This window comes from Pseudopipra pipra, chromosome 4, assembly GCF_036250125.1.
Source record: "Pseudopipra pipra isolate bDixPip1 chromosome 4, bDixPip1.hap1, whole genome shotgun sequence".
Taxonomy (NCBI): Eukaryota; Metazoa; Chordata; class Aves; order Passeriformes; family Pipridae; genus Pseudopipra; species Pseudopipra pipra.
The window spans coordinates 4,903,705-4,929,138 of record NC_087552.1 but is presented as its reverse complement, the minus strand read 5'-3'; the positions used below and the strand labels follow the sequence as shown (position 1 = coordinate 4,929,138).

At 41.3% G+C, this 25,434-nt stretch overlaps 2 protein-coding genes across 3 annotated transcripts in view; one reads left to right on the top strand and one right to left on the bottom strand.

Annotated features, from left to right (window-relative positions):
• Positions 1–25,434, bottom strand: part of BLTP1 (bridge-like lipid transfer protein family member 1) — a 355,866-nt gene that overhangs the window by 116,610 nt on the left and 213,822 nt on the right. The window lies entirely within an intron of this gene.
• Positions 4,146–25,434, top strand: part of TRPC3 (transient receptor potential cation channel subfamily C member 3) — a 36,827-nt gene continuing 15,538 nt past the window's right edge. The window contains exons 1-3 of one of the 2 annotated variants that reach the window (XM_064651453.1): positions 4,146–4,229; positions 13,482–14,253; positions 23,719–23,904. In XM_064651453.1, the coding sequence (XP_064507523.1) occupies positions 13,513–14,253; positions 23,719–23,904 (927 nt within the window). In that variant the 5' untranslated portion in view covers positions 4,146–4,229; positions 13,482–13,512. Of the gene's footprint in view, positions 4,230–4,754; positions 5,291–13,481; positions 14,254–23,718; positions 23,905–25,434 lie in introns of those variants that run through there. The other variant, XM_064651454.1, reaches the window with a different exon arrangement.

The window sequence follows — 25,434 nt, the reverse complement described above, 5'->3', positions numbered from 1 at the left end:
CTGGTATGAGTGAAAAGCAAGGAATAAGACTTAATTGGAATAGGCTCAGGGTCCTGTGGATTCGCTCAAATGTTCACAGAGACATTGGGTTTGTCTAAAGACATACCTGTCTTGCCTTAGGAAAAAAAAAAAAGAGCTAAGAGATGCAAGTATGTAAATGTACATACAGTTGCCACTTAATGCCCAAAAGAAAGAGGACTAAGTCCATTTTGTCTGGTAGATATTTTGCAGCCCTTTGAAAATGTGGCTGTCTATCTAGTGGCTTCATTGGCAGGAGACTTCAGTAGCCTTTTAATACCATAAAGCAGATCACATAATACAAGTGCAGCACACAGCTCTGAGGGCCTGCTTTGCAGCAGGTGATTTTGTACCCACTCACTTCACATGGGCCTGAATGGCTGCACAGTGTGCCTGGAATTACAGGCTCGAGTCTCAGGAATGTGTCTTTTCATCTCATTTTAAAGCCTTAAACCATAATATTAGTTCTGAGGCTGAGATCTGCTTACAGAGCACTGACATCACATCACTCCTTCTTTTTTCTTCACGCTGATTAACCTGTTTAGACTTTCATAGAAGTCCTTGATGTAGGAGCTAAATGTCCTTGAAAACACTGGGTTCTTGTCAAGTAGGCAAATTCCCAGTATGAGGCAAAGAAGGCCAATTTTGCTTTCATTACACTGTTGCTATTCCCACCAACTTCCCAATTTTTATGAAAGTAGTGCACACACACTTAGAGAAGGGTTCAATGTACTGCACGACCTGGATTCTATTTCTAGCATTACCAGGAGTGTCTTTTTGCTTCTCTTCACCCATCACTTCAAGCAAATAAAAACCAGTTTTGTTTCTTGAGGGAAGATACTCTTACTGGTTTTGATTTTTTTTTTTTTTAAATAAAGCAGGAAAATAATAATTTGGCATACATTACATACAAAGTTGTTCTGCAAGGGAAATTGTTACTAGAAGTTTCTTGGATCTTGCTCATTCTTAATTCTAAATCACTTAGCTTCAACAGAAGGTCTTAGTGTTGACAACCCAATTTTCAACAAGGAGGTTAGATTTATTTTCAAATTAACACTGTTAATGTAGCTCTCAGAGAAGGAAAACCCCAGGGCACAATTCACTGAATTATTTTTTTTCCCCATCACTTTTCCCAGCCTTACTGAAGTGCATATCCACTCTTTTAGGTGCTTCATAGACCTGGAAGGCCTTACTGCTGTGCTAGTTCAGTCTGAGAATCTGAATATATTTCCTGATATTTTTTTATACTGAATGCCAGCTGTGCTATTTGTTTTCATATTTCAGATCTTTACTTCATTCATTCTGAATGCTGAAAGAAAAATGTGAGAGAGAAATACAGAACTCGTGTTTTTGACAATATTTCAAGGAAATTTGTTGCTGGGGGTTCTTAAGAGGGACTTTATTTCAGTTTAGAAAAGCAATTTTTTGATCACTCCCTTCCAGCTGAAGAATATTGCCAATAGCAATTTTAAAATCTGAATTGTATAATTCTCATAATTTTGAGGAGGACAGAAAAATATTACCAGAGAGTAGTTGATCCATATAAACAAAACCCTATTCCACTCTAATTCCATGCTGTCTTGGTCAAGTCAGTCTGGTGAAAAAAAAAAAAAAAGAGGGATTGTATTCTTACTGCAATTCCAATTCAAACATAGGACAGTTATGACATTAAATCCATGTTCTAAAAGACAAAGAGTATGATGAATAATCTAGTACCTTCAGTAATATAATACCATATGTTTCACTGTTTGCTGTAAATCTTTTGGGCCTTTCTGTTCAGTGTCTGTCCTCAAAGTGGTACTCCTTTCATTATTTTACTCCTGCCTAAGCAACTTCCAGGAAGCAGTTTTCAAAATTAAAATGACATCACTTCCAAACCCTGTAAAGTCAAGTCAGCTTTCACAAAATGTACCAGATTGGCAGCCTTTGTGAAGTCTTTACCCACCTGAATCAACAGCCAGCACAAGATTGCCTGCATTGCTCTGCTTGCTATTTCCAATCCACTCATCCTTTCTCCCTCTCTTTCTGCAGCTGAGATATGTTGACAACTATCTGATACTTTGATTACACTAGATATATTTGAGAAGAGTCATGATTTGGAGCATTGTCATGTTAGAAATTGGCCTTAGCGATGATTTTTAAATTCTTACTGTCAGGTAAGGCAGCGATGGCTGAAGTTTGATCTCATAAAGATTCTCCAATCCCTGTTCCCATCCTGTGTTTTGGTAGCAGCCTGATACTACAAACTGGGCTGAATTTTCTAGACATCATTTTACAGTGACTGAGATTGTTACCCTGCCCATTTCAACTAGAAATATGAAATAGTCTAAGACTGTAACCACACAAAGCTCATTTGAGATTTGTAATGGATTGTTTTGTTGCCATCCTGGCTGGTTTTCAGGGCGGAGCTCCGGAAAATTTCTCCACTATTATTTTGCTGTAGAGTTCAAATGCAAACAAGTGCTGGCCAAAATTGACCTCTGGTAATTTCCTGCAAGTAAAGCAGGCAGAGCAGGATGAAGGAATATATACCATGACTTGAATAAGGTTTTTTGCCACTGTCTCACAGGGCATTCTCAGAAGTAAAATACAGAAACAGTTTAGGTGAATGTTCTGTGGCATGAAATATAAACTGTAATGTATAGCATTGTAATTACTTAGGGATATATCATCATTTTACCCCTTGAAATGGAGGGATGTGTCATGAAGGCTTCTGGAAGGATGACTGCCAAGTCAAGTGTTATCAGTGACACTTGGACAACAGAATAGATAGCGGACATTACCTTTCCTTGTAGAAACAGCAAACTAATCTCTACTTACACAATACTCAAATTATGAAAAACACAGCCCACAGAACACATAAGTCAAACTATTGATGGGAAGCATAGTGGAAAAAGCAAAAACATAAATTTCTTAAAACAAAGAACCGATATTAAACCCCTTTTCTGTCTGCTTCCGAAAAGAAAATAAATCTTGATATGTGGAACCCTTGCTCTGAGCATACATTTGGGAAGCAAGAGCATTTCTCATCGACTTCTGTGTTCTGTTCTCAAGGGAAATTCTCAAGGCAATTGGAAGTCCATTCCTGTAGCCCACTGCAATAACAGGGGATTTTTTTTTTTAAAAAAGGATATGGGCACTATCATAAGACCCTGGAAGAATGCAAGGTTTGATGCAGACTGCTGCATGGCTTTGCTCTGAAATGTATAACACCGATACAGTGTGTATAATTAGGTTAGACACCTAGACTGTCCTAAATGAATAACCCCAAGCACTTCAAAGTTACAGTAGCTACACAATATATTAGTTTCTTAGAGAGCAAAATTTGCTCTATTATGTACATAATTCCACTCAAAGGCCTCAAAGGGCTTTTGCATGTGACAAAAGACATAAAAAGCCACTTCCCCAAGCAGTTCAAGATGCAAATTAATTAAACTGATAACAACAAAACCCAATTCTTTCTTCAAAGCTGTAGCTGAGCAAATTATCTCCGTGAAACTCTTGTTTGGCTTTTCCCGTGCCTCAGGAGGACAACTTTCATACACAGGGAAACAACAAAGATAAAACCATGGATGATACTGATACTAGTGTGAACTAATGAGTTATTATTTAATTATGCTAAGAGACTTCATGATGCTCGCAGGTGAGAATTCCATCTAAGCAGCCATATGTGGATTTAAAGTCCACTTTGAAGCTATTGGAAAACTCATCTAGGTATCAATGTCAGCAGGACCTGAATACAGAATCTGAATCCAGGTTGATGCAAATTTATACTGATAGTCACATAATGCTACAAAAAAGTTTAAAGCAAGAGAAAAATGGCATCTCAGTAGTGCATAGACAAAGAAATATCTTTATTATATATAATTTGACACATGTGGTCTGTGTGTACGTACTGTTCTGGGTGCTCTGGGTATAAAAACACACATGCTCTGTCTTGATTTTAACAGGGTTGCAAGTCTTGTCACAGAATAATTTTCCCCATGGCATAACACACCAAAAACCCCTCATAAGAAGAGAAGAGGTAGCACATCTCTGTACAGCAGGAATCTTTGTGACTGGTATCTATAGAGCATAATTAGTTCTGATTACATGCCATGGGTGTCTCAGCATCCTCCCACTGTTTTGCAGCTTGGCACCACGCAAATCAGTCAAGTCTAAGGCAGAGACATCTGGAACACCTTGGGAACCTTGGCTCGCTTTTACCCTCGGTAAGTCAGTCAAAAGTATCTCTTTTTACCTGAAAATTTCAACTTCACTGTTTTCACTGTGGGGCTGAGTATTTCTCTAAGTAACGACCGAGCTTTGTGAGGGTTTGATCGGGCTGGGCACAGCTTTCGGGCCATTTTAATAATAATTACCTTGCTGCCGGCAGCCCACCGCCTCACGTTGTTACTGGAGCTGAGCAGCCCCGGCTCCCTCAGGATTCGGTGCCGGCTTTGCAGGGACTCTCCGACAGCGAGAACATCCTAAGGCATCCCTACCGACACCTGGAGCCCAGGCGTGGCGGGAAAAGGATGTACCTCAGGTGGGCGGGAAGGCGGGGGCGGCCGAGGGACATTTGTAGCGGTCCCGGGATAACGCGCCTCCCCCTCCCGCCCCCCGAGCCGTGATGGAGGTGGGGTGGGGGCGTCCCCTCCTCTCCGGAGCGCCCGCTGCGGGAGGCGGCCGTGCCGTCCCCGGCCCCGCTGCCTCCGTGACGATGCTGTCCTAGCGAGGGATGATGACAGGGAGAGGAGGAGCGGGGCAGAGCCGCCGCCGGGAGCCCTGTGTCTCGCTCGCCTCCCCGGCACTTCCCGGCTCCCGCTGCCGGGCTGCGCATCGCGCCGCCTTCCCGACGGGCGGCGGGAGCACAGGGCGGAGGGGCGGCCGCGGCTTTGTGGCGAGGAGTTTGTCCTCTCCAGGTGCTCTGTCCCCCACCGGGCAGGGCTTGCCTCCTTCTCCTCCTCTTTCTCCCGCCTCCTTCCCCGCCGCACACGCCGCAGGACGAGGCCGGCCGGGAGCGGGAGAAGCCGCCGCCAGCACCGCCGCCTGAGGAGCCCCTGACCATGTCGAGCAAGAGCAGGAAGAGCAAGGAGCAGGGGAGAGTGACCTTCCCCCCGCAGCAGGAGGAGGAGGAGGAGGGGGCAGAGGAAGAGGAGCAGCAGCGCCGGCGCCGCGGCTGGAGAGGCGTCAATGGGGGGCCGGAGCCCCCTCCGCCACCCCAAAGGGCTGTCAAAACCCTCCGAGAGCCCTACGGCTACTACCCGCCCCCCCCTTTTGCCAGCACCATGTAAGTGGGGCCCGGGGGGGGGTTGTTCGGAGGGTGCCGGCCGGCAACTTCCCCGGAGCGGCCGCGGGGATGCGGCTCCCGGGAAGTTGCGGCGCTCGGGGCCAGGAGGCGCCGCCGGCCCCGCGGTCCGGGAGAGGGGCTGGACCGCGCCGTCCGACCGCCGGGACACCGGGAAAAGTGCCCTCGGGGCATCGCCCGCTCCCTGCCTGCCCTCGGCGCCCCTCCCCAGCCCCTGGGCTTTGCCTTTGCCCCGTGTGCCGGGGCACAAGAGATTCCATCTCTTGCTCTTCTCCCTTTCCCCCCCCCGGATACAAGTGTAGCTGCCGAGAAATTGCCTGATTATTGGTTCAGCTGAGGTCTAGCGAACCCATTGCACCCTTTTGTACTCGCGGTGCTAATGCATCCCTTTTAGATCTGTGTATTTGTTGCAAGTCTATGCTGTGGTAAAGACAGATTCCCCACGGAAATCTAGGACACCTGTGCAGAAAATCCTTGTTTCTTGGGATGCATCTTATCCTGTTTTATCCTGTTTGATGTGCTCTTCCAAAATTTAAGTTCATTTTCTAAGATGCAGTCATATATATATATGATATATATATATATATATAAAGATCTTGACCATGATTAGATTTACTGCAAGACAGGTATATTCAGTTTTACTAGTAGGGATGTTAACTTTCTTTTCCTTGACTTGTAAAATGTAGGTTGTCCATGAATTATTCACTTATTTTTATAGCATGCTGCAGTTTAGATAGATATACCTCTGAGGATTGCTTGAGTATTTTATGCTTTCAGGACAATATTTAGTTTTTAATTAAATACTTTAATTACCAGATAGCAAACACGCTGAGTTTTAAGATAAGATATTCAGCATTTATAGAAGAAGCCTTAATTAAAATCACCCTAGAGACAACTGTAAAGTACAGAAATAATTAGGATAGTGCATACAATAGGATAATCACAAATAAAAGTGATTTTTACCATCCCAGTGCAGAAATTCTTCACAAGTACCCTGTGCCCAGCAATCTGGACTTCAAGTGAATTGACCTTTCGCGTGTCTTTACCTGTCAGAAAGTTAGTTGTGCTTGAGTTGCTTGTCTAGGCTCCCTTATAGTTGATGGAATGGGAGAGGAAATAGCAGTGGGAAAGGCAGCATAGTCATTTGTCTTCTTTTTTGAGGTGCCTGTCTTTATCCACCATAAAAAGAGCCTGGAGGATTAGTTTAGACTTGGACACTTTATTTTTAGACAGTTGAAGCTAGCTCAGATGAATTATAAGGTATGAGTCCTAAACTCCTGGATCCCCAGTGTCCTTCTAGAATAGTTGGCACGTTCCTTTCTTTAAGAAATGGGTATTATGCCACCAAGGGATCAAACTGGAATTCACTTCACACAGTTGTAGGTATTTGAGCCTGGAGCAAGGTCCATCTCTTGGAATTGCTTCCTGCTGTATAATTCTTGTGGTCCTGTCCTGGGAGTCTGGCAGTGCTTCAGATGGACTGGCAAAAGGGCTGACATTGATTTATGGAGTAGGAGTCTACTGAACTATTGGGGCACAGAGGTAAAGACCCAGAACTAACATTTTCCCTGTTATGTGCCCGTGGTCATCCTCGGTATGGCACTGGGATTTTTCTCCTGGGGTAACATTTTGTGTTTGGTGCTAATGCCTAAAATCAGAGGGTATGCTAATGAAATAAAGATGAGTTTATTTCTGAGCATGAATTTGCTCAAAATGCACTCATACTGACACATGTAAAGCTTTAGTGTACACAAAGCCAGGGTGAGAATCCTTCTGGAAGAATTTGTAGTCTAAATATTCAGTACAAGGTGTGAGGGGAAAGAGGCAGGAGGATGTGAAGTAGTTTGCACAAGCAGACAGACTTAGTTGGTGTTTGAAATGTCTTCTTTCTGGAAGCTGCAACCTGTGCAAGGTACCTGTCAGTGTACAACTGGCTCCCTCCTGTGCCAAATATTGCTGGAAAAAAGTAATTAACCTCAGATTCCCACCAAGATTGCAGACTGGATGTAGTACTTGTTTCCTTGTTTCATGAGGTACTATATGTCCCAGTGGGAAAAAAGTGGATGAAAACTGTAAATTAAATGTTCTAGGCATTAGATGCCTGATTTTCTGAGTATCTGAATTATATTCTGAGTATCTCTGAAAATCACAGCAGAGTTTTGTGACTGGAACAACAGAACACAAATAAAGGACTGAGTTCCAAAGGAGCTTTAAAATTCTTTGTTGCTGCAGCCCTGTTAACTTGGTTCTTTCCTGGTGAGGTATTTTCCTTGCTCTGTGTGTGTATAGATGCCCTCCTGTCATCAAGATCTAGTCCTCTTTTCCCACAGGAATTCAGAAGGATGGTATTTTCCCTTGAGGAGTTAGTGAAGAGTAATGGTAGGAAAAAGCTCTGCATAGTTTGTGGGGCGGGAGGGGATGGAACAAACTAAGTGTGTGTACACCTCCTCCTGATATCTCACTGTATTTTGTTCCATTTGTTTTTTGACTAATTCTTTCCATTTTGGAGCCAGAACTTCTGCGAGCTGACACGAGGGCATTTTGGATGATGGATTGTGTCGTTTCAGACCAGTGGGAGAGTACAGACCTAAGTCAGATCTCGCAGCTGGCCTGATTTATGTTCTGCTGTTAGCTCAATTCACCTCCCTCTTCTGGAAAGCCCAGGCAGTAGTTCACAGAAGGGAGAAGGAACCTCTCATTTAATGCATTTTGGATTTGCTGCAGGGACTCCCAAATTGTGTGGAACAAGTGCAGGCTTCCATGCAAAACAAGAGATGAAGGTGACACCGTTTTTACTGGTGAAGAAACGAATTTAACCAGCGGCCTCTTCTGGCACATGGCTGTAGCAGAGCTTGGAGGGATGGGAAAGCCTTTGTTTGGGAGAGGGAATGAGGCTGGGGGATTGCCCCTCCAACACTGCCTGTGGCCCTGCACCGAGCAAGGAGCTGCTTCCTCACATGGAACTGCACAGTCTTGTCCTGGGATAGTAACAAGACTTTTGAAGTTGCTTAGTTTAAGCGATCTCAGATGTCACGAGCTACAATGCTGCTCTTATGTATGTGCATCTCTGAGCACTCACTTTTTAAGGCAATTATCTTTAATTTTAAAACTGGGGCCTTAGAGGTTACTTTTAGCAGACCAAGACTCACAATCCTTGTCTCCTTTGTGGCTGACTTGGGTGGTGTTGCTTTTAAGTGCCGTGGGCATGATGGACTTATCTGATCTTTCTGTAATCACTGGACTGCATTTCCTTTTCAGAGACAGAGTAGAATCAGGATCACTAATGTACTGTAGTTCAGCAGTGGGGTAAACTGCTTCTAAATTGTTGATGCCATCTTTTATTGCATTTAATAGTTCATGGAGAATAACAGCCTGTTCTTCAGCACAAACGTTAGAAAATTGCTCTATGGATCTGGGAAGGCCCAGAATGAAACCTCCTGTTTCTCCAGCTACTCTCCTTTTCTTTTAGAATTACTTATGTGGTTTGCAGTGTTCAAAGAATAGACTTAGAAACAAGATTATAAATCTTTTGGATTGCTGTAGATGAGATAATGAGCAGGATAAGGAGTAAGGAACTCTTGTGTCATTTATTTGTCCCACTTTTCTGTTCTGCTGCAGTTCTAGAAGTTTGAACGTGAAAAGGGGTAGGCAGGGAACAGAGAAGGATTCTGTCATGGAAACAGCCCATGGAAGAAGCAGAGGGATCATCAGGCTTTCTGCAGCCTTTAGCAGTTGCTGTGTTGCTCAAATATCTTGCCCTGTACGTAGGCAATGATATGATGCAATGTAAGTTCATAGTAAATGTGATTTGCTCAAAGCACAAGAGGCGAGGGGGCATCGCTTGTTCAGCGGAAAATTCTTTGAAGTAATTTTTTATTTCCCGTACGAAATATTTAAGGTAAACAGAAATATGTTATAATGTAGGATAGTTCTTTGTGTCTTATTTACCTGCTATGTAATGAACCAGTTGGTTGTTCAGAGTGTACGTGATGTTGCTCTGTCTGAGAGCTTGTGACACTTATCACTCGGTAAAGGTCTTGAAAGGTGATATGATCCTTTAGGAAATAAATCCAGGTAAAACGTGTCCAGATGTGGTGAAACAGGTCAGTTAACATGACTGATCTCAGATTCCAGCCTTCCTTATCTCTACTGAATAATTAAAATAGAATAACTGGGCATTTTTCTTACTTGGTGTTTTCGTGGGGTTTTTGCCATGCATCCTACAGATGTATTTTTTTTTTTTTGTGCGTTCTTTCAACTATTTGGAACAGTTGGGAAGAGAAGCATCATGATTTCCATCTCTCCTTCCTTCCTTTAATGTCACTTGTCAGCTCTTTACAGAGACAGGGTTGACAATCTGAACTTAAAAGGCTTTGGAAATAGAACACGAGTAATTAATGCACACTTAGTTCTATTTTAATCATATTTTTAAGCCAGTCTAATGATATTTAGAGACACAACTTGAGATTTTGTTGGTTTGATTATTTCAGTTGGCAAATATTACACATAAAATTCTCTGATAATGATTAAACACTTAAAGTTAAAGTTTTAAGTATTTTCTTAATGCTTTGAGATAGCTTAAAAATATTAGATGATGAAGAGGAAAGCAGAAAATGGAATAGGAGACCTTGTACCTGATGCTTCTTGCATACAGTACTCTGACCAGAGCTGTGCTGGCTTTGAAGTCTTTGAATTTGCTGAGGGAAAAGTGGAGGAAGAGAGGAGAGAGGTGTGGATGAACCTAAAAGCCTTCTGGCTGTGTGGTGCTGTAAAAGATTTTTTGCTTTTTACTTTTTTTTTGGGGGGGGGGGATGTCTTGGCAATATTTTAGTCATTGAAATACCAAGCAACGTTCATCTTGATTTTGAGAAGATATTGCAGTCACTTCAAATATATCATTTTTGTCACAAGATTTATAGTTAAGGATATCTTCCTTATTGGGAAGATGCTCTGATGCAACACTTTGGAAAGGATATAGCTCTCTTTATGGAAGTCAGATGAATCACCTCAGTCTGACAGTGGGTTTTGAAAGAAAGATAAAATGAAAATAAATGTCATATTTCAAAATATGCTGAAAAATTAAACAGAATATATAGGGGAAAATCTATTGTTATGTATTTCATGAAAGATAAATGAGATTCGGAGTGGCAGTTTAGAGCCTTAAATCAAGAAGTGAGCATGAGTCTATTTGTCTTTTTTGCATTTTTAATTTTTTTCTTCATAACATCACAGTAAACAGCTACGTTTCTATTCCTATATGGTTTTGGTTGTGGAGGAAGAATAGAAATGTAACAGCATAGCAAGCAATAAGATCTTGTTTAAAAGGAAACTATGAGGGAAAAAAAAGTGATTTTACTTCTGGTTTTGTTGGGGAATAAGGTAATAGCATAATGTGGCTGTTCACCATGTGCACTCAAATCTTTGTCTGAGTACTCCTAAATTGGAAATATGCCTGAGCTTTAAGACACCAAATCAATTCTATGTTTAAGAGTCCCAAATCCTCTCTGTTATGCTGCCTTTTTCATAGATTTAAAGAAAGTGGTACAGAAGAGAAAGAAAATGAAAAATGGATCCTGTCATGTTTGCCAAAGCACTTTTGCCACATATTTCAAAAAGTAAATAGCAGTTAGCATTGCTTGTACTGCAGTGCCACTCGGGCTGTTTCAGGTAGTCCAAAAATACCATTTTCACAGCTGAAAATGTGAAAAATCAAATGGTTCATCCCACAAGAGACCTGCCCTTGATAACGAGCATCACAATCTCTTCACTTGGTGTGCAGTGGAGCTGCCCATTTGTTTGACTGGGTTTTAGGATATTTGTAGCTGTGATAAAGTGATTAAGATTTTACATTTTGCTGAATTTATTGCAGCTGATGCAGATAGCTGGGAGGCCAGACATATTCTCCCAACCTGGATGGAATTAGTTATGCCCAGTGAAAACTCTTAGGGCTGACATTGCTGCATCCAGTGATGTCAAGGGGTGTATTCTGTGGGGTATTAATACAGCAGAGCTTGCTATTGAAAGATCACACTCACAAAAACCAACCAAACAGCCTTTAGGAGGCTGTTCCTCTGGCTGTGAGTATGAACTTGAGGTCATCAGGATATTTAGCTTTTGCAGCTGCCCATGCAGATTGCACTCTGCCCACTTCAGTGGGTAATCTTTGTGTGCCCAAAGGTGCATGTGGCATTTTTGCCTTGGTTCTGTCCTTTCTCAGACTGACAGGGTTTGCTTAAAAAGGGCAGTTTAATATTTTGGTTTGCCCTCAGCATTCATTACACGGACCCACATCTCTTCTCATGCACTGAGGGTAGAAGGATTAATTTCCTCTTCGGTTTTTCTGTCTAGCCTTTTACTCCTGTGTCTGAGTTTTTCACCAAAGTGAATAAATTAATTTTCACAATGCTCCTGCAAAATATAAGCCAGCTGTTCTTTTTCTAAAGATGAGAAACAGAGGCATATAGGACTTAAGGACCAAATTTGTAATTATGAGGCCTGTTTGTCTCTATGTAGCATATAAATATATATATACATAGTGTTATGTGTATTCAAAGCACACCTTCCATTAACTCTTACATTGTTTATCAGCTGCATTTGGTGTTCCTGTGCCCATCAGATCATCTCAAGTGATCCTATCCCTTCATAGGGATCTGTATCAGTGGATTAGCTGATAGCAGCTGGAGACTCTTTCTCACTATTGAACTGCACTAGAAAGCAAAGGGAGATTGCTGATGGGTTCCACATTTGTTTGCAGATGGTGGTGAAGGAAGGTTACAGTATCCTGAGGACCTTTCCAGGCCTTTGGCCTCTGCTCTGGCAGGTGTAAATGCTTCTGTTCTTCCCCCAGCTGTGACCTCTTTAGCCTGATTCCATTTATTCTGTTGTTTCGGACCTTGCCAGGCAGTTGTCTCCTGTTGTTTTCTCCAGTTAGGCAGTGTCTGCTCCTCAACCTCTCATCCTTTAGCCCATTTTCTTTGTAATTCCTATCTGGTCTCAGTGCTCTGAACCTCCTGTCCTGTCTCTAGCTTCCTTACCTAGCTAGATCCAGCTCAACATCCCATCTGCCTGTTCTCCCAGCCAATACCTTCACTGGTTCATAATTCCAGTTTCTGTGTTTTCCAAATTAGCTTGCTCACCCTTTCTTTTCTTGTGTTCCCCTTCTCTTTTCTCCCTCTTTCTGCTTTTGCAACCATTTTTTTGCAGAGAGTTCACAGGCTCCCTGGTTCCCAGTGTCGTTTCCTAAACAATCTCACTTTCCTACACTCAGGTTTTGTCTTCCCAGTGCAGCCTCTCACCCCAGTTTTCATTTTCATTCATTAGCTCTTTGGCTTTCCCTTTTTTCTTGATTATATTGCAAGAATGCATGGGAACTTCTATAACTAACTAAAATATATATACATACACTCATGTAATGATTTTAGCTCTCTTCTTTCAGCTGCTGGAATGGCAGATGTAGAAATAGGACGAACAAAATCCACAACATTGCAGGAGTCCTAAGTGGAGTGAGAGCCACTCCCAGTCTATGCTGGATGACTCCTGAGGTCTGGAATCTGTGAGCAGTTTAGTTAGGAAGTCTGCTGGATGTGTATGTACTGTTGTTTTTCAAAGGCTTGTAGTTTGATCAAATTGACTTGTGAGTAGAAGCTTCCAGGTTTAAATGTTTCTAGTAGTAACAGTAGGTGTGAGATCAGCTTCATTATGTGTTGCTTGGCAAGACATCATGAAGAAAATGTGTTTTCACCTCCATTTTGTGTGATCTACAATATAGTAAGCACAAATGTTACCTGCCTTATACCATCAGCTTGAATACCTGTGATGGATAGTTTTAATTACTACTGAGAGTAGTGTAGTAGATGTGTTTTCATTTTATATATGCACTGAGGTGAGAGGGGTTTCTGAAGAGAAGTGATATCTTAGATAAAATAAAAAATATTAATAAATTTGGACCATGCTGAGAAAACACAAATAGCCTGTGGCGTTGAACCTGTAGGTTGCAGACAAGCAAGAGTGAAGGCAGAGTGATCACAATACAGGACACTGGTTGTCAATAGATGGGCAAATGACAAGGGCAAATTAGTTGTCACTGATTTAGCCACGGGAGAAGTGGAAGCTGCAAATAACCAACACAGTGAATTTCTGTTACTTTTTGTTTGTTTGTTTGTTTTTCAATTAGGTACATTGAGGAAAGTCCGTCCCTGAGACGGATGACCATGATGAGGGAAAAGGGAAGGCGCCAGGCCATCCGAGGCCCGGCCTTCATGTTCAACAACAGGGGCACCAGCCTGACAGCTGAGGAGGAGCGTTTCCTGGACGCGGCCGAGTACGGGAACATCCCCGTGGTGCGCAAAATGCTGGAGGAGTCCAAAACCCTGAATGTCAACTGCGTTGACTACATGGGCCAAAACGCCTTGCAGCTTGCTGTGGGGAACGAACATTTGGAGGTGACAGAACTCCTGTTAAAAAAAGAGAACTTGGCACGGATCGGAGATGCCCTGCTGCTCGCAATCAGCAAGGGCTACATCAGGATAGTGGAAGCAATCCTGAATCATCCTGGGTTTGCAGTAAACAAGCGACTGACTCTGAGCCCTTGCGAGCAGGAGCTCCAGGATGATGATTTTTATTCCTACGACGAAGACGGAACCCGCTTTTCTCCAGACATCACTCCCATCATTTTAGCTGCCCACTGCCAAAAATACGAAGTCGTGCACATGCTGTTGATGAAAGGAGCGAGGATAGAGAGACCTCACGATTATTTCTGCAAATGTAATGACTGTACAGAGAAGCAAAAACATGATTCTTTCAGTCACTCTAGGTCGAGGATAAACGCTTACAAGGGACTGGCGAGCCCGGCCTATCTCTCCCTCTCCAGTGAAGATCCAGTACTCACTGCTCTAGAACTCAGCAATGAACTTGCCAAGTTGGCCAACATTGAAAAAGAATTCAAGGTAAGAGTGGTTTTGTGTTTCTCTGTCTTTGTTATTGTTTTAAAGTTGCTGCTACTTCAGGCTGTCCTTGGATGCTGAAATTATTTCCCATGTCTTTACTTTTTTCAGTAACAAATACTTTCATGTTATTTATTGTCTCTTTTATTCTCGATTTTGAGTTTTCAATACATAAACCTTTAATAAGAATTTTTAATGAAACGAAATTGCTTTTGCACTTCCTGTGTACAGAGAAAATTGGGAACTGGAAAAAGTGTGTGTTCTGATAACCTTGCAGCAGACGGAAAACAATTTTGGTTGCAGTAGCAGACAAGGATTCGTTTTAATTACAAATTCTGAGTGAAGTAAGTCCAAAAAGCAGAAATGTTATGCTTTTCTTGAGCAACTGTAGCATTGACCTTATTCCCTCTTTTTAATTTGTACTGATGGTGATTGATGCCTCCAAATTGTTAAGAATACCGAAAGTGGGTAATTTTTTTGACACACCTTTTAGAAATGTCACTTCTTCAAAACCAGCTGCTAGACTAATCACAGATGTAGGTCCTGTTGCCTCATTTTGAGCTGTGTCTGCTTTTGTTTCTCAGTGCCCTGACTTTTTTATATGTTTCAGCTCCTCCATCAGACAATTAATGACTTAATTAACTGTTGCACAGTACTTTTCTTAATGATTTTTCCCTGAAAAGTACAGTAACACCCACCTCCCCTCTTGCCTGCCCTCCTCTTCCCCCAACCAAATCCCACCAAAACATCCAACCCTGCTAGATTGTGCTATAAGAAAAGCTCAGCTTAGGGGATGACAGGTTGTTCTCACTGAGTGGTGATGTTAACAGCATTGCCTCTAGTTTTAATAACGAGTTCATCGGGGTTCTACAAGGTCAGTGTTGGGTACCACTTGTTTGTTTAGTGCCTTCAAAAACGATCTGAGAGAGGCAAAAATAACCAATAACCTTCCCAAACAACAGCAAGCACTGTTATCACTGCGGAGTGCTCAGAAGGAATATATAACAACCTGGAGAAAAACAGGCAGAAATTAATCAAGTGAACTCTGCCAGAAGAGGAAGAAACCATTTTAGACTCCTGAGAAAGAATAGCTCCAGATATAGCTAAATGAGTTAAAACATAATTTAAAAATAAAGTTTTCAGGGGTGAGAAGAATTCATGTATTATACCACGCACTAATAAAGTGTAAAATTCAGCTTCAACCTTTCCTTCCTTTGCTGAAGGAACCCACTCATACCATGCTGTGTATTGTGTAATCCGGCAAATTAATTGAGTACTTCCTCTATGTATTTATTCAGGGATATAGGAAAAATGCTGGGTTTTTTTCCCTCTGCTGAAGAGGTACTGAAATCTGGGCAAGCTCTTTGTGAACAAAAACCTGAAGAATTAGAGGATTTTATCATGTGCACAGAGCCTGTCAGCTTGTGTGCTGCACACAATGAATTAGTTATGTGCCTCATTTAGAGAGCATTCTAGAGGGTTAAATCTCTCATGTGTGTAATTTAGTCTCTTTATCACTGATTCCTTTTCAACTAGGCCAACAACCTGAGAGCCACAGGGGCTCCAGAATCATATGCCCAAGATGGAGATTTATGGGTTTTCTGAAAAATGCTTTGGTGGTTGTGGATACAAACCTTTTTTTTTTTTTTTTCCCCCTCCTTTTTCTCCTGTAGTTTCTTAGAGAGAACTTTTCTTCTGGATTGGCTCCTCAGAAACTCTACCATCCATCTTTATCTCTGTGATACTGCATACAGATTTTGTTATTATACCTGTGCTCACTGGTGGGCTTAGGGATTCAATGTAAGCATTATACAACTTTCCAGGAACCTAAAATACAATCTCTGTCACCAAAAGCTAAATTAAGTGAAGCTGCATCATGCTTTTGTTAGGTGAGGATGCAGATGATTAGAACTGCATGGAAAAATTTCAGTAAAGATAGAAATTCATGGGAGGCTCCCATATCATAAGTACTAATACCATGAATAGAAGTTGCATCAGAAAAATAAATCAGCTTGAAATTTTGGAGGAGGGAAAAGCAACGTTTTTTGATGGGGCTTCTCATTTCAAACCAGAACTTAAAAAAAATTACTTCAGTTTTTAAAATGTTAATTCCCTGATATTTTGGGATGCCTAAAACCCCAAGAAATTCACTATTCTCACAGTTTTCAGTATTGTTGGATAGCACTTACATGGCTGCTGACCTTGCCAGGTGTATAAGATAATTCAGTTTTAGGCACCTGTAGTAGAAGTTGTTCCTGGCTCCTTGCTAGCATGGAATTTCCAGCTTCTCATCAACATCAAAAAATTCCAGTGAAATAATTACTCTCCTCATTGACATCACATCTGTCTCTTCTTTTTCCCTTCTGATTCCTACACATCTCAGGGCGTTTTTTTCTGTTTCTACCAAGCCTGGCAGGAGAGTTGACTGTTTGCCTGGAGTCCCATCTGTAACTGTGTGTTCAGGGCTTTCTTTCCCACAGATATGTCATCTGAACGTGCTCCCATCCCAGAGGAGAAGGCTTCTAGTCCAACATTGACCCTCCCTGTGAAGCAGAATGACTGACAGACTTCTGCTGTGTTCTTCTCTAGGATCATCACTGGGAAATGCTCAAGTATTCCCATCAAATTCGATCTGTAGCACAGCACTGAGCACCTTTGTTTCAGGGTGAAGAAAAATGGGCAGAACAGTTTGTCTCCCACAAAAAAAAAAAAAAAAAAAAAAGGACAGATCTGTTTAAAGGGACTTTTGATAATATTCATGATTTATTCTTAATACCTGTGGTCTGTTAAGTCCCACAAAGTTTCCTGTACATGCTCCACTTCCAGGACTCAGAGCAGTCATACAAAAAACTACTGTTCTGGGTGGTTTTCCCACAGACAAAGAATATGGGTTGAACCTGTTTAAAAACACCTGAGGGTAAAGTTTCCTGGCAAATGCTTGTTAAATTGAACCTTGTATCTTTTGCATATGCAAAGTCCCGTCTGCCTCTGTCGCTTATGATTTATACTGACAAATTCTAATGAACAAACTGGGGTTTGCACAAGAGTATTAGAAATGTGGGAAGGTGGCTTAGAACCTTCGCTCATGATAGTCAGCTCCCTATGAATATTGAAGAAAACCTGATTAATTACACTGATTTTGTTTTGGTTTTTTTTTTTCATTTTCCCTTCAGAAGAAAGGAGAAAGGATTCAAAGAAACCAGTGAACACTCATTTTTCTTGGGAGATACAAGACAAGCGGCCAAAAATAAGGACTGAAAATGAGTAACAATAGATGAGGAAACTGAAGCCCTAAAGACAATTGCACTCCACTTCTTCCATCTTCAAGCCTCCTTACTTCCTACTTGTTTGTGAAATCCTTGTTCCAAGCTGCTGTTGGTCCTTTTGCTCTTCTTCATGTATTTTGTTTGTTTAGTTTCTTCTTGGTGCTTTTACTCCTTTTTGTTCTTTGCATCCATTTGTCTTTTTCCCTTACTTTCTTCTATTCTGTTCCCTCTCTGGATTTTCCTTTTTCTTGCCTCCCTTCTAAGTGCTCACCTGAGTTTCTACTACATAATTAGAAAGAAAGCAACATTGTTGACTAAGTTCTGGGCATGAGATGCAAAACCAGAATTCTGCTTTGCTCTGGGCTCATTCACCAATTCTGATATTTATAAGGACTTTTATTACCAATGTGCCTGATCAGAAAGTGTTTTCCAAGGATATCAAATTTGCTGGTCCAATTCCTTTCTTTTATTGAAAAGGACAATACCTGTTTAAGGTAGAGAAAGTTATGGAAGGCTGTTCTAATGGCATCTGTCTTTATGAGTGGTTGGAGATCTCTGAGGTGCATTGCTTTGTACCTGACAGACTGTCCAGGGAAGCTCAGCCTGGAACTGTATCTTGTCTTAATGTAAATAAGTGTTCATTACCATAGTTGGAGGATTGTGTTTTCTGGTCCCAGCAGCAGTTTGCAATACAAAATATTCCCAATTTTTATGTTTTCTTGTTCTTCTATTTTTAGCAGCCCCTGGCCACTGTGGCTGCTGTGGGTTACTAAAGTTAATTGATATTTATCCTCTTCCCTGAGAACTTTAAAACTGTTACTGCACAGGGATGGGAGAATTCCTAGTAGTCAGAACAGCTGATGGAACTTTCCTTTGGAGTCACCACAGGAAAAAAGGTAGCTAAAAAGCCACAGATAATCTCTTTTTACCAGCTTTCAACTAAATACTGTCCTGTGTAAGCAAGCTCGATTCTCCAGCTGGAATTGCTCTAGCAAGGATCAAAAAGATCATAATCCTGCTTTATATAGGATAAATCCCTGTTCCCAGTTTTGCTAAAAGCTCCTCCTGGAACCGACGGAAGATGTGGACGTGCATCCAAAAGCGGAATCTGTCCCTGTTCCAAGTAAATTTACATAGTGTTATCTCAGCTGAACTAACAAAGAATGTTCAAGCTTGATCTACGTTCAGGTCCAGCTTTTGGAAGGACAGGGCCCAGATCCATAATGAGCAGTGCAGTTACGTGCTTGATTTGCATATACAGTTGTGTGTGCAAACTGAGGATATATGTGATCTCCAAGTGGCCATTTAATACACAGTACATTTAATAGCATAAATTTATGATCGCTTATAATGGCTGTGTGAACTAGTTATGTGGTTGTGAATACTTGTGAAATGTGGTGCTTAGAGGAATGTAACAGAAAACATCTCTACATCTCATCTGACTGCATGGGATTGCTCAGTGTACAGTTTCTTTGGAATAGTTTAAAAAATCCTATGGGTGAAATCAGCCAAAGGCTTTCTGTTCGTGTCCTTCATTCTTTGCATGCATTGATGTGTTCTTTGTAAAAATTCTAGATGAATTCAGGAGGTAGTTTTTGATGTGAGGAGTGAGAACAGAACAGGCAGAGTTGGGCAGCCTGAGATCCAAACATTGATGTGGGCCAGAGTTCTCCAAAATTGCTCATGAGACACAGCTCTGCAATCCCAGTCATCATCAGTTGTCCTTTATACGTACCAATATCACCCACAGTGTCTGTGATTGTAGGCTGATATTTCTGAGGTTACAAAGATCTTCGTGTAACTGTTAATTTTATTTTTTTTTGAGAGATAACATGTAAGATGCTATAAGTAGTAAAACCAGCTGAGTTAGGCTGTGAATTAATTGGAGAAGCACTTTGTTGATTAAGGAATCAGAGTCCCTGTGTTATGATGGAAATTAGGCCAAGAGCCCTGCTGTATAATACCGGTGCCTACTCTGTTTGGTGTTCTCCTGAAGATCAGCTTCACGTCACCTAGCTGTCAGCTTGCACAGGTCCTTTCACCTCCACACAGGGAGTTCTCGTAGCCTTGTTTAGGACATGGAAGAGGTGAGTGGTCTGGTGGCTGTGTTTGTATGTTCTCAGGAGTAAACACAAGTGGATGTGTATGACCGAGACCACAGATTCAGGTTTCTGAGATTTGCACAACACCCCGGAGGTAGAAGATTGTTTAAGAATTGGATCCCACGGTCACAATGTGGGTAGTGTTTGTCTGTTTAATTCTGTAAAGCAATCAGATAGACTGGGATAAATTTGATTTGCTAATACATAAGTAAGTAAAGACCTGGAGAGGGAAATCTGACAAGTTTTCCTAGCATAAGGTTCAAAGCCGGAGTTGGATATTAGGAATGCACATACCGGTTTTCAGTTCTCATGACAGCATTTGTAAGTAACATAGCCTGTATTTAATCCCTAAGTTTGATACAAGAAAACTTAATCCATCATATCTTTAATCTTATCTGGCAATAAGCATAACTTTCATAAGCAAGCGGCCCATCCACCTATCAAAGAAAAACGTAGCACTGTTATTCAGTGGAAATGTGGGTAACTTTGTGTTGTAGGCAAATAGCCCATGCAAAGCAGTCTGTCCTTCTGGAACCAGCAGGGCTATTCTAGACTGAATGGGTGTATATTTTGGGATGCCAGTTAACACAGTGTGAGCTGTGAGAGCAGAAGCTTTGCACCCTCTGCCAGGATCAGGCAGGAGCTTTGACACACTTGAGGGGATGAGTCTCCATCCATGAGAGAACAGCAAAATGAAACCATCTGTGGTCTATTGAATTAACAGTCTTCATGAGATACTACTGGAGCTGCAGTTCGTCCCCCTTTTGCCATTTGTAGGCAAGGTTTCACAGTTGTAATTGCAAGTGAAAATATGTTCTTGCTTGGTCTGTACTAACTGAGAAAGAAAGTAACTTCTCAGTAATGTACCTTTTGGCTTTACATTTGTGTTATTTTAAGGAAAAAAGTTAAATAGTAAAGAAAAATGAGTGAACCTTTAGCAAGAATAACTACTGTTATTTCCTAACTATTAGAAGCCCATTATTTCTCCTTCTTTCTCTTCACATTTAACAAAGGATTAAGAAAAGACTGTGTAAATGAAGCCTCTCCCTGCAACTGGACATTCATACAAGAACAAGTCCATGTTCATTCATACAAGAACAAAATTTGGTTATGAAACACTTGAATAATCCAAAACCAGCTAAACTAAACCATATTAAACTTTAATGAGATACCTTGAAGTGTAGGGTAGATAGAAATAACACCAAAACAGGTACTTTAAAATAAAAAAAAAGCTACAGGTGCCTGCAAAGTCAGGCAGAAAGAATGTAGTTTCTCTTTTAGCCATATTGTACTACTACTGAAATCAGTGAAAAATTAGTGTATCTTCCCATGCACTGCATAGTTACTTCACAGTGTTAAAGAAAATGTGATTACCAGTTTTTTTCCTGTTGAATTCATGTTAAGCTGTATCTGATGATTAGTATGGTTTTTGCTCAGCCATCTCTGTAAATGTAAAAATACAAACTCTGCCTTCAGCTGTAGTGAAAAGTGTAAGCAACTCTTGCTTGAAATTGGATGTTTAAGGATGTTCAGGTTCTCACAGATACATAATAACTCTGTTGTAAAAACAATATAAAGAGTTTTAAGGACACAGGGCTTCAGTAAACTGAAGGCTTGGTTTTGGTTTTGGCTTTACTAGATTGACTTTAGTCACTCCTTTGTTTTCGCTTCAGAAAATCCCCATCTTCTTTTTACATTGTCTTACCTCTTTGTGCTTTGCTGAATATCCTCTCTAACCTGAATTCTAGCAGTTCATACTTACAATTTTTGGCCCCTGTGATGAAACTCTTCCTTGACCAGACTGTCAAGAAAGACTGTTCCTCTTTTATCTTTTTTTTTTTTTTTTAATGACTGCTGCTGTTCTAGCCACCATCCTGGAGTCTTCCTTTGCACGTGTTTTATCTTCGTAGGATCCCTTCCCTGAGTTTAATCATGCATCCCAGTATTATTTTTATAATTGGCTCTTCTGTACTGTTCTCCTCGGTTACCAAAAACAAATCTAAAATAACCTTACATCCTGTTGGTTCACTGACAACTGAATTAATTTGTCCTCTGTGACCAAAGGAAATAACTGGCTCCTGTTTAGGTCTATGATTAGGACTGGTTGTTTCCAAATCTGTATCTGGGATGTTAGTCTTATGCAATAACACAATTCCTAGTAGTATTTGTTTGTCTCCAGTAGTGTTTCATTTTGATTCATATCTGAATCTGACCTATGGGATCGATGGTTGAATCTTGCAGTTATCCTATGCAGTCTCTTTTCCCATCATTTCCCAAAATAATTTGAAACTACTGAGAGCACATTAGTTTGTCCCATTATATAGATCCAAAGTTGAGAATTTAGCAAAACTAGCAGTAGAAGGAAGTAAAATTACTTAGGAAAGGAGGAAAAAGTGAGGGTTTCAGGAAAAAAATTGAGATTAAATGAGAAAATTATGAGGGTGGAAGCAATAAGGAAGCATTTTTTAGAAGACAGGCACCTCAAAGGGAAAATCTATACCCCCAAAAAGTGATTTTAAAAAGGCAGTGTCTGGAAATGAACAGTAAACACACACAAATGAAGAAACAGAGGACTCAAACTAGTGTTTTGATGGCCTAGTGGGGAAAAAAATAGAGAGTAGAAAAACTGTGGAGTCATTGAAAAAGAAGGCTGTGCTGTTTCTACTTGGGCACTGAAGCACTTGATACAACAAGGTAAAATTGGCAGGTTCAGTCAAGTTTCCTTCTCCAGCTCACTTGAGGAAATCAGAGGCTGCATCTCAGATCTGGAAGCTCTGGAAATCTGTCTGAGAGGACATGGACACAAAAACGAAGACCAAGGTTTCTGCTGAAGTAGAGATCAGATGAGACCTTATAGGGGATGTCACAGAGATGGTGGGAGGCATATACAGATATAAACCAAAGTGCAAGCAAAGATTCAGACGTGCCTTACAGAGCTAATCTAAAAATTTTGAAATGGAGCCACAGATGTTGTGTCAGAAGAGGGAGGAGATGAAAAAGAAGCAAATCTTTGTGATGTTGCCATACAGAAGCAACTGAGGAGTTTAAAGGTAGCACCTCAAGAAAGAGACATAAGCTATGTTGAGTGCTGAGGGGTTATGAAAAGACTCTGAACTGGAGGAGGGAGATGTTTCTAATAACAGAAAGCAAGTATTGGCTTCATATACTTTCAGAAGGTAGTGCAAGAAGAGCTGTCGATTCCAGCAGTAATGGAAGGAAAAGCTGATGGAGAGAGAGAAAACACGATGGAGATTAAAGAAATAGTCATAAAAGGAATGATGTGTGAGAGGTATAGACAGGGAGGTGAAGGGGAGGAAGGGAAAGATGGACAGAGCTCTTAGATAAAAGGGTTGAGGTTTTCAGAAATGTCTCTGTAGTTCAGCAGTGTTGTCAGAGGACAGGTTGTCTCTTAGAGAATGACCAAGGAGCCTGATACCTTTGAGCTGTCCTTTGAAGAAGCTGGTTTCTGTACTGCCTAAACAGGAATTTTGGGGTGTTTTGCCCACAATACTGGTGTCCAAATTCATGCCACAGTTGTTCTGTGCAGTTACTTTGTAACCCACTGTACACATTGTTGGGTGTGAGCCTTTCCAAGGGTAAGTCGGAAGCAGAGAGAGGGGGGAAAAAAGGGGGAAATTAATCCAGGATACATCAGAGTAAAGAGTAAGCAGCCATTTCAGCAGCGTAGGAAGAGCTAAAACATATTCATAGCCTGGGAGGCAACACTGTAAGAATGATTTCGTTAGTTGTCTGCAAAATTTTTGCAACAGCGAGATTACTTTTTCAAGTCCTGGTTTGTCTGTGCAATACTTATTTGTCCATTCAGCTTTCCCCTGTTGCCCATCCAGCTTATTTTATTACTCTGTTGTGTCGTGTTCCCATGCTCTGTTAAACAGCTGCCACCATCTGCTGTTCGAGTGTCCACCTCGTGTCACAGAATAATTGGTTCTGCCGTATGAAAATTCTGTGATGCGCTCCCAACTTGACGTAGTGCAAGTCAAGCACTGTTAATTTTCAGTGACTTGTACAGGTTCTTCTCTCCTCCCTGCTGGCTCCTAAGTGTTTGTCACGGGCCGTCTTCTGTCTCCCTCCCGTTTCAGAATGACTATCGCAAGCTGTCCATGCAGTGCAAGGACTTTGTGGTCGGCGTCCTCGACCTCTGCCGGGACTCGGAGGAAGTGGAGGCCATCCTGAACGGGGATTTAAACTCGGAGCCGGTGGAAGCGCAGAGGCACAGAGCCTCCCTGAGCCGTGTCAAACTGGCCATCAAGTACGAGGTCAAAAAGGTAACTAACTCCTCGCAGCCGGCGCTTGCAGGAGAGGTGCCATCCCGTCGTTCCGCAGGTCGGATCGCTTACTGAGGCAGGGTGTGTGCAATCAAGACTCTCACAAGGCAGGAGCTGGCAGAAGGGGACTGTAATGAAGGAGTTCAGTTTAATCTACTTCCCACAGCTGAGAAGTGGCAGGAGGTTTTAATGACATAGATCAGGTGTGCTGGCAAGGCTGTGACAGTTGGTCAGATCCTTCTCCCGATCAGTCCAAAAGCAGACATTTCAGTGGAGCCAGATTTTCATCAGGAAAAAGTAAGGATGTGTCTTTATGCCAGTTTCTGTAATAATATCTAATCCAAAGAGAAGACTGTCTAGGTGAAACTGTTGGTGAAAACCCATGAAAATATCTGTTCTGTTCATTATTTATTTTTATTACTTTTACCTACGTTAAATAACTTGATTCAGCAAGAAAATTCTGGGAAGTCTTGCAGCCTTCTAATAGTGTTCCTATCAACACATGGGGTTTTTTTTTGTTTTGTTGGTTTTTTTTCAAAGAAAAGTCTCCCTTTCACTACTTCAAAAAAAGGAGAGAGAACATTTAAGTTGACATTAAGTGTATTATTTATGAATTCATTTCAAAGTATGACAGTAAATCAGCTCATCTGCAACTATGTGAGTCGTAGTGAGAAATTTACTCTGTGTGTTCCTTTAAAAATATTTTAAAATTCAGCCCTGAAAATGTATGGAATATGTCTGTGGCTGGTTAATCAGTTCATCTTTGCACTTGGGTTGATTAGTGTTTTGGAAAGTACAATGTGTTTTCGGTTGATGCCCCTCTCAAAGAAATTTTTAATGAACAGTTATGTTGTGAATGAATGTTATGCACTGAAAAATGGAGCTGTGTATTGCAAATTTGACATAATACATATCCATAGCAGCTTTTATTGTATTGCTATGTTGTTCTCCTCAAGATCCCACACTACCCTAGTGCAGAGAATAGTTAATACTGAGTCCTGCTGTGAGAGGACCCAGGAAATACAGCAGTGCCTATATATTATTTACAGCTACCTATTTACATGATTAGCATAATTTCCATTCTTTACAGCCATTATGGTTTCATCATCTCCACAAGAAGCCTTGTGTTTCTCAGAGTAAATAACCCTGTATTCTGTGGCAACCTCTTGAGCCAATCTGCCACATAAAATGGGTTGTGAGCACCCTGCCAGAACAACTGGGAAATGCTGGTGTTTATCATGTCCCCAAAAGATTGGTAACAAACATTCTCAACACAGATCCCAAGCAGCGAATCACCATTTCCAATGCAGAATTGATCTACAGCAGATAAATGCACATTAATTACCAAAATTCAAGGTAAATATATACAAGCATTAAATTAATTAAAAAGAATGGAATGGGGGGGAAAATCAAAGTGCATAAGCATGTTAAGTGTCTAAATATCACATAAATTCTTTATGCTGTTGCATTTTAATGTGTATAAATGTTGAGACTCGTGTCTCAGCTTTCTTGCTGTAGACTGTGGGTTTC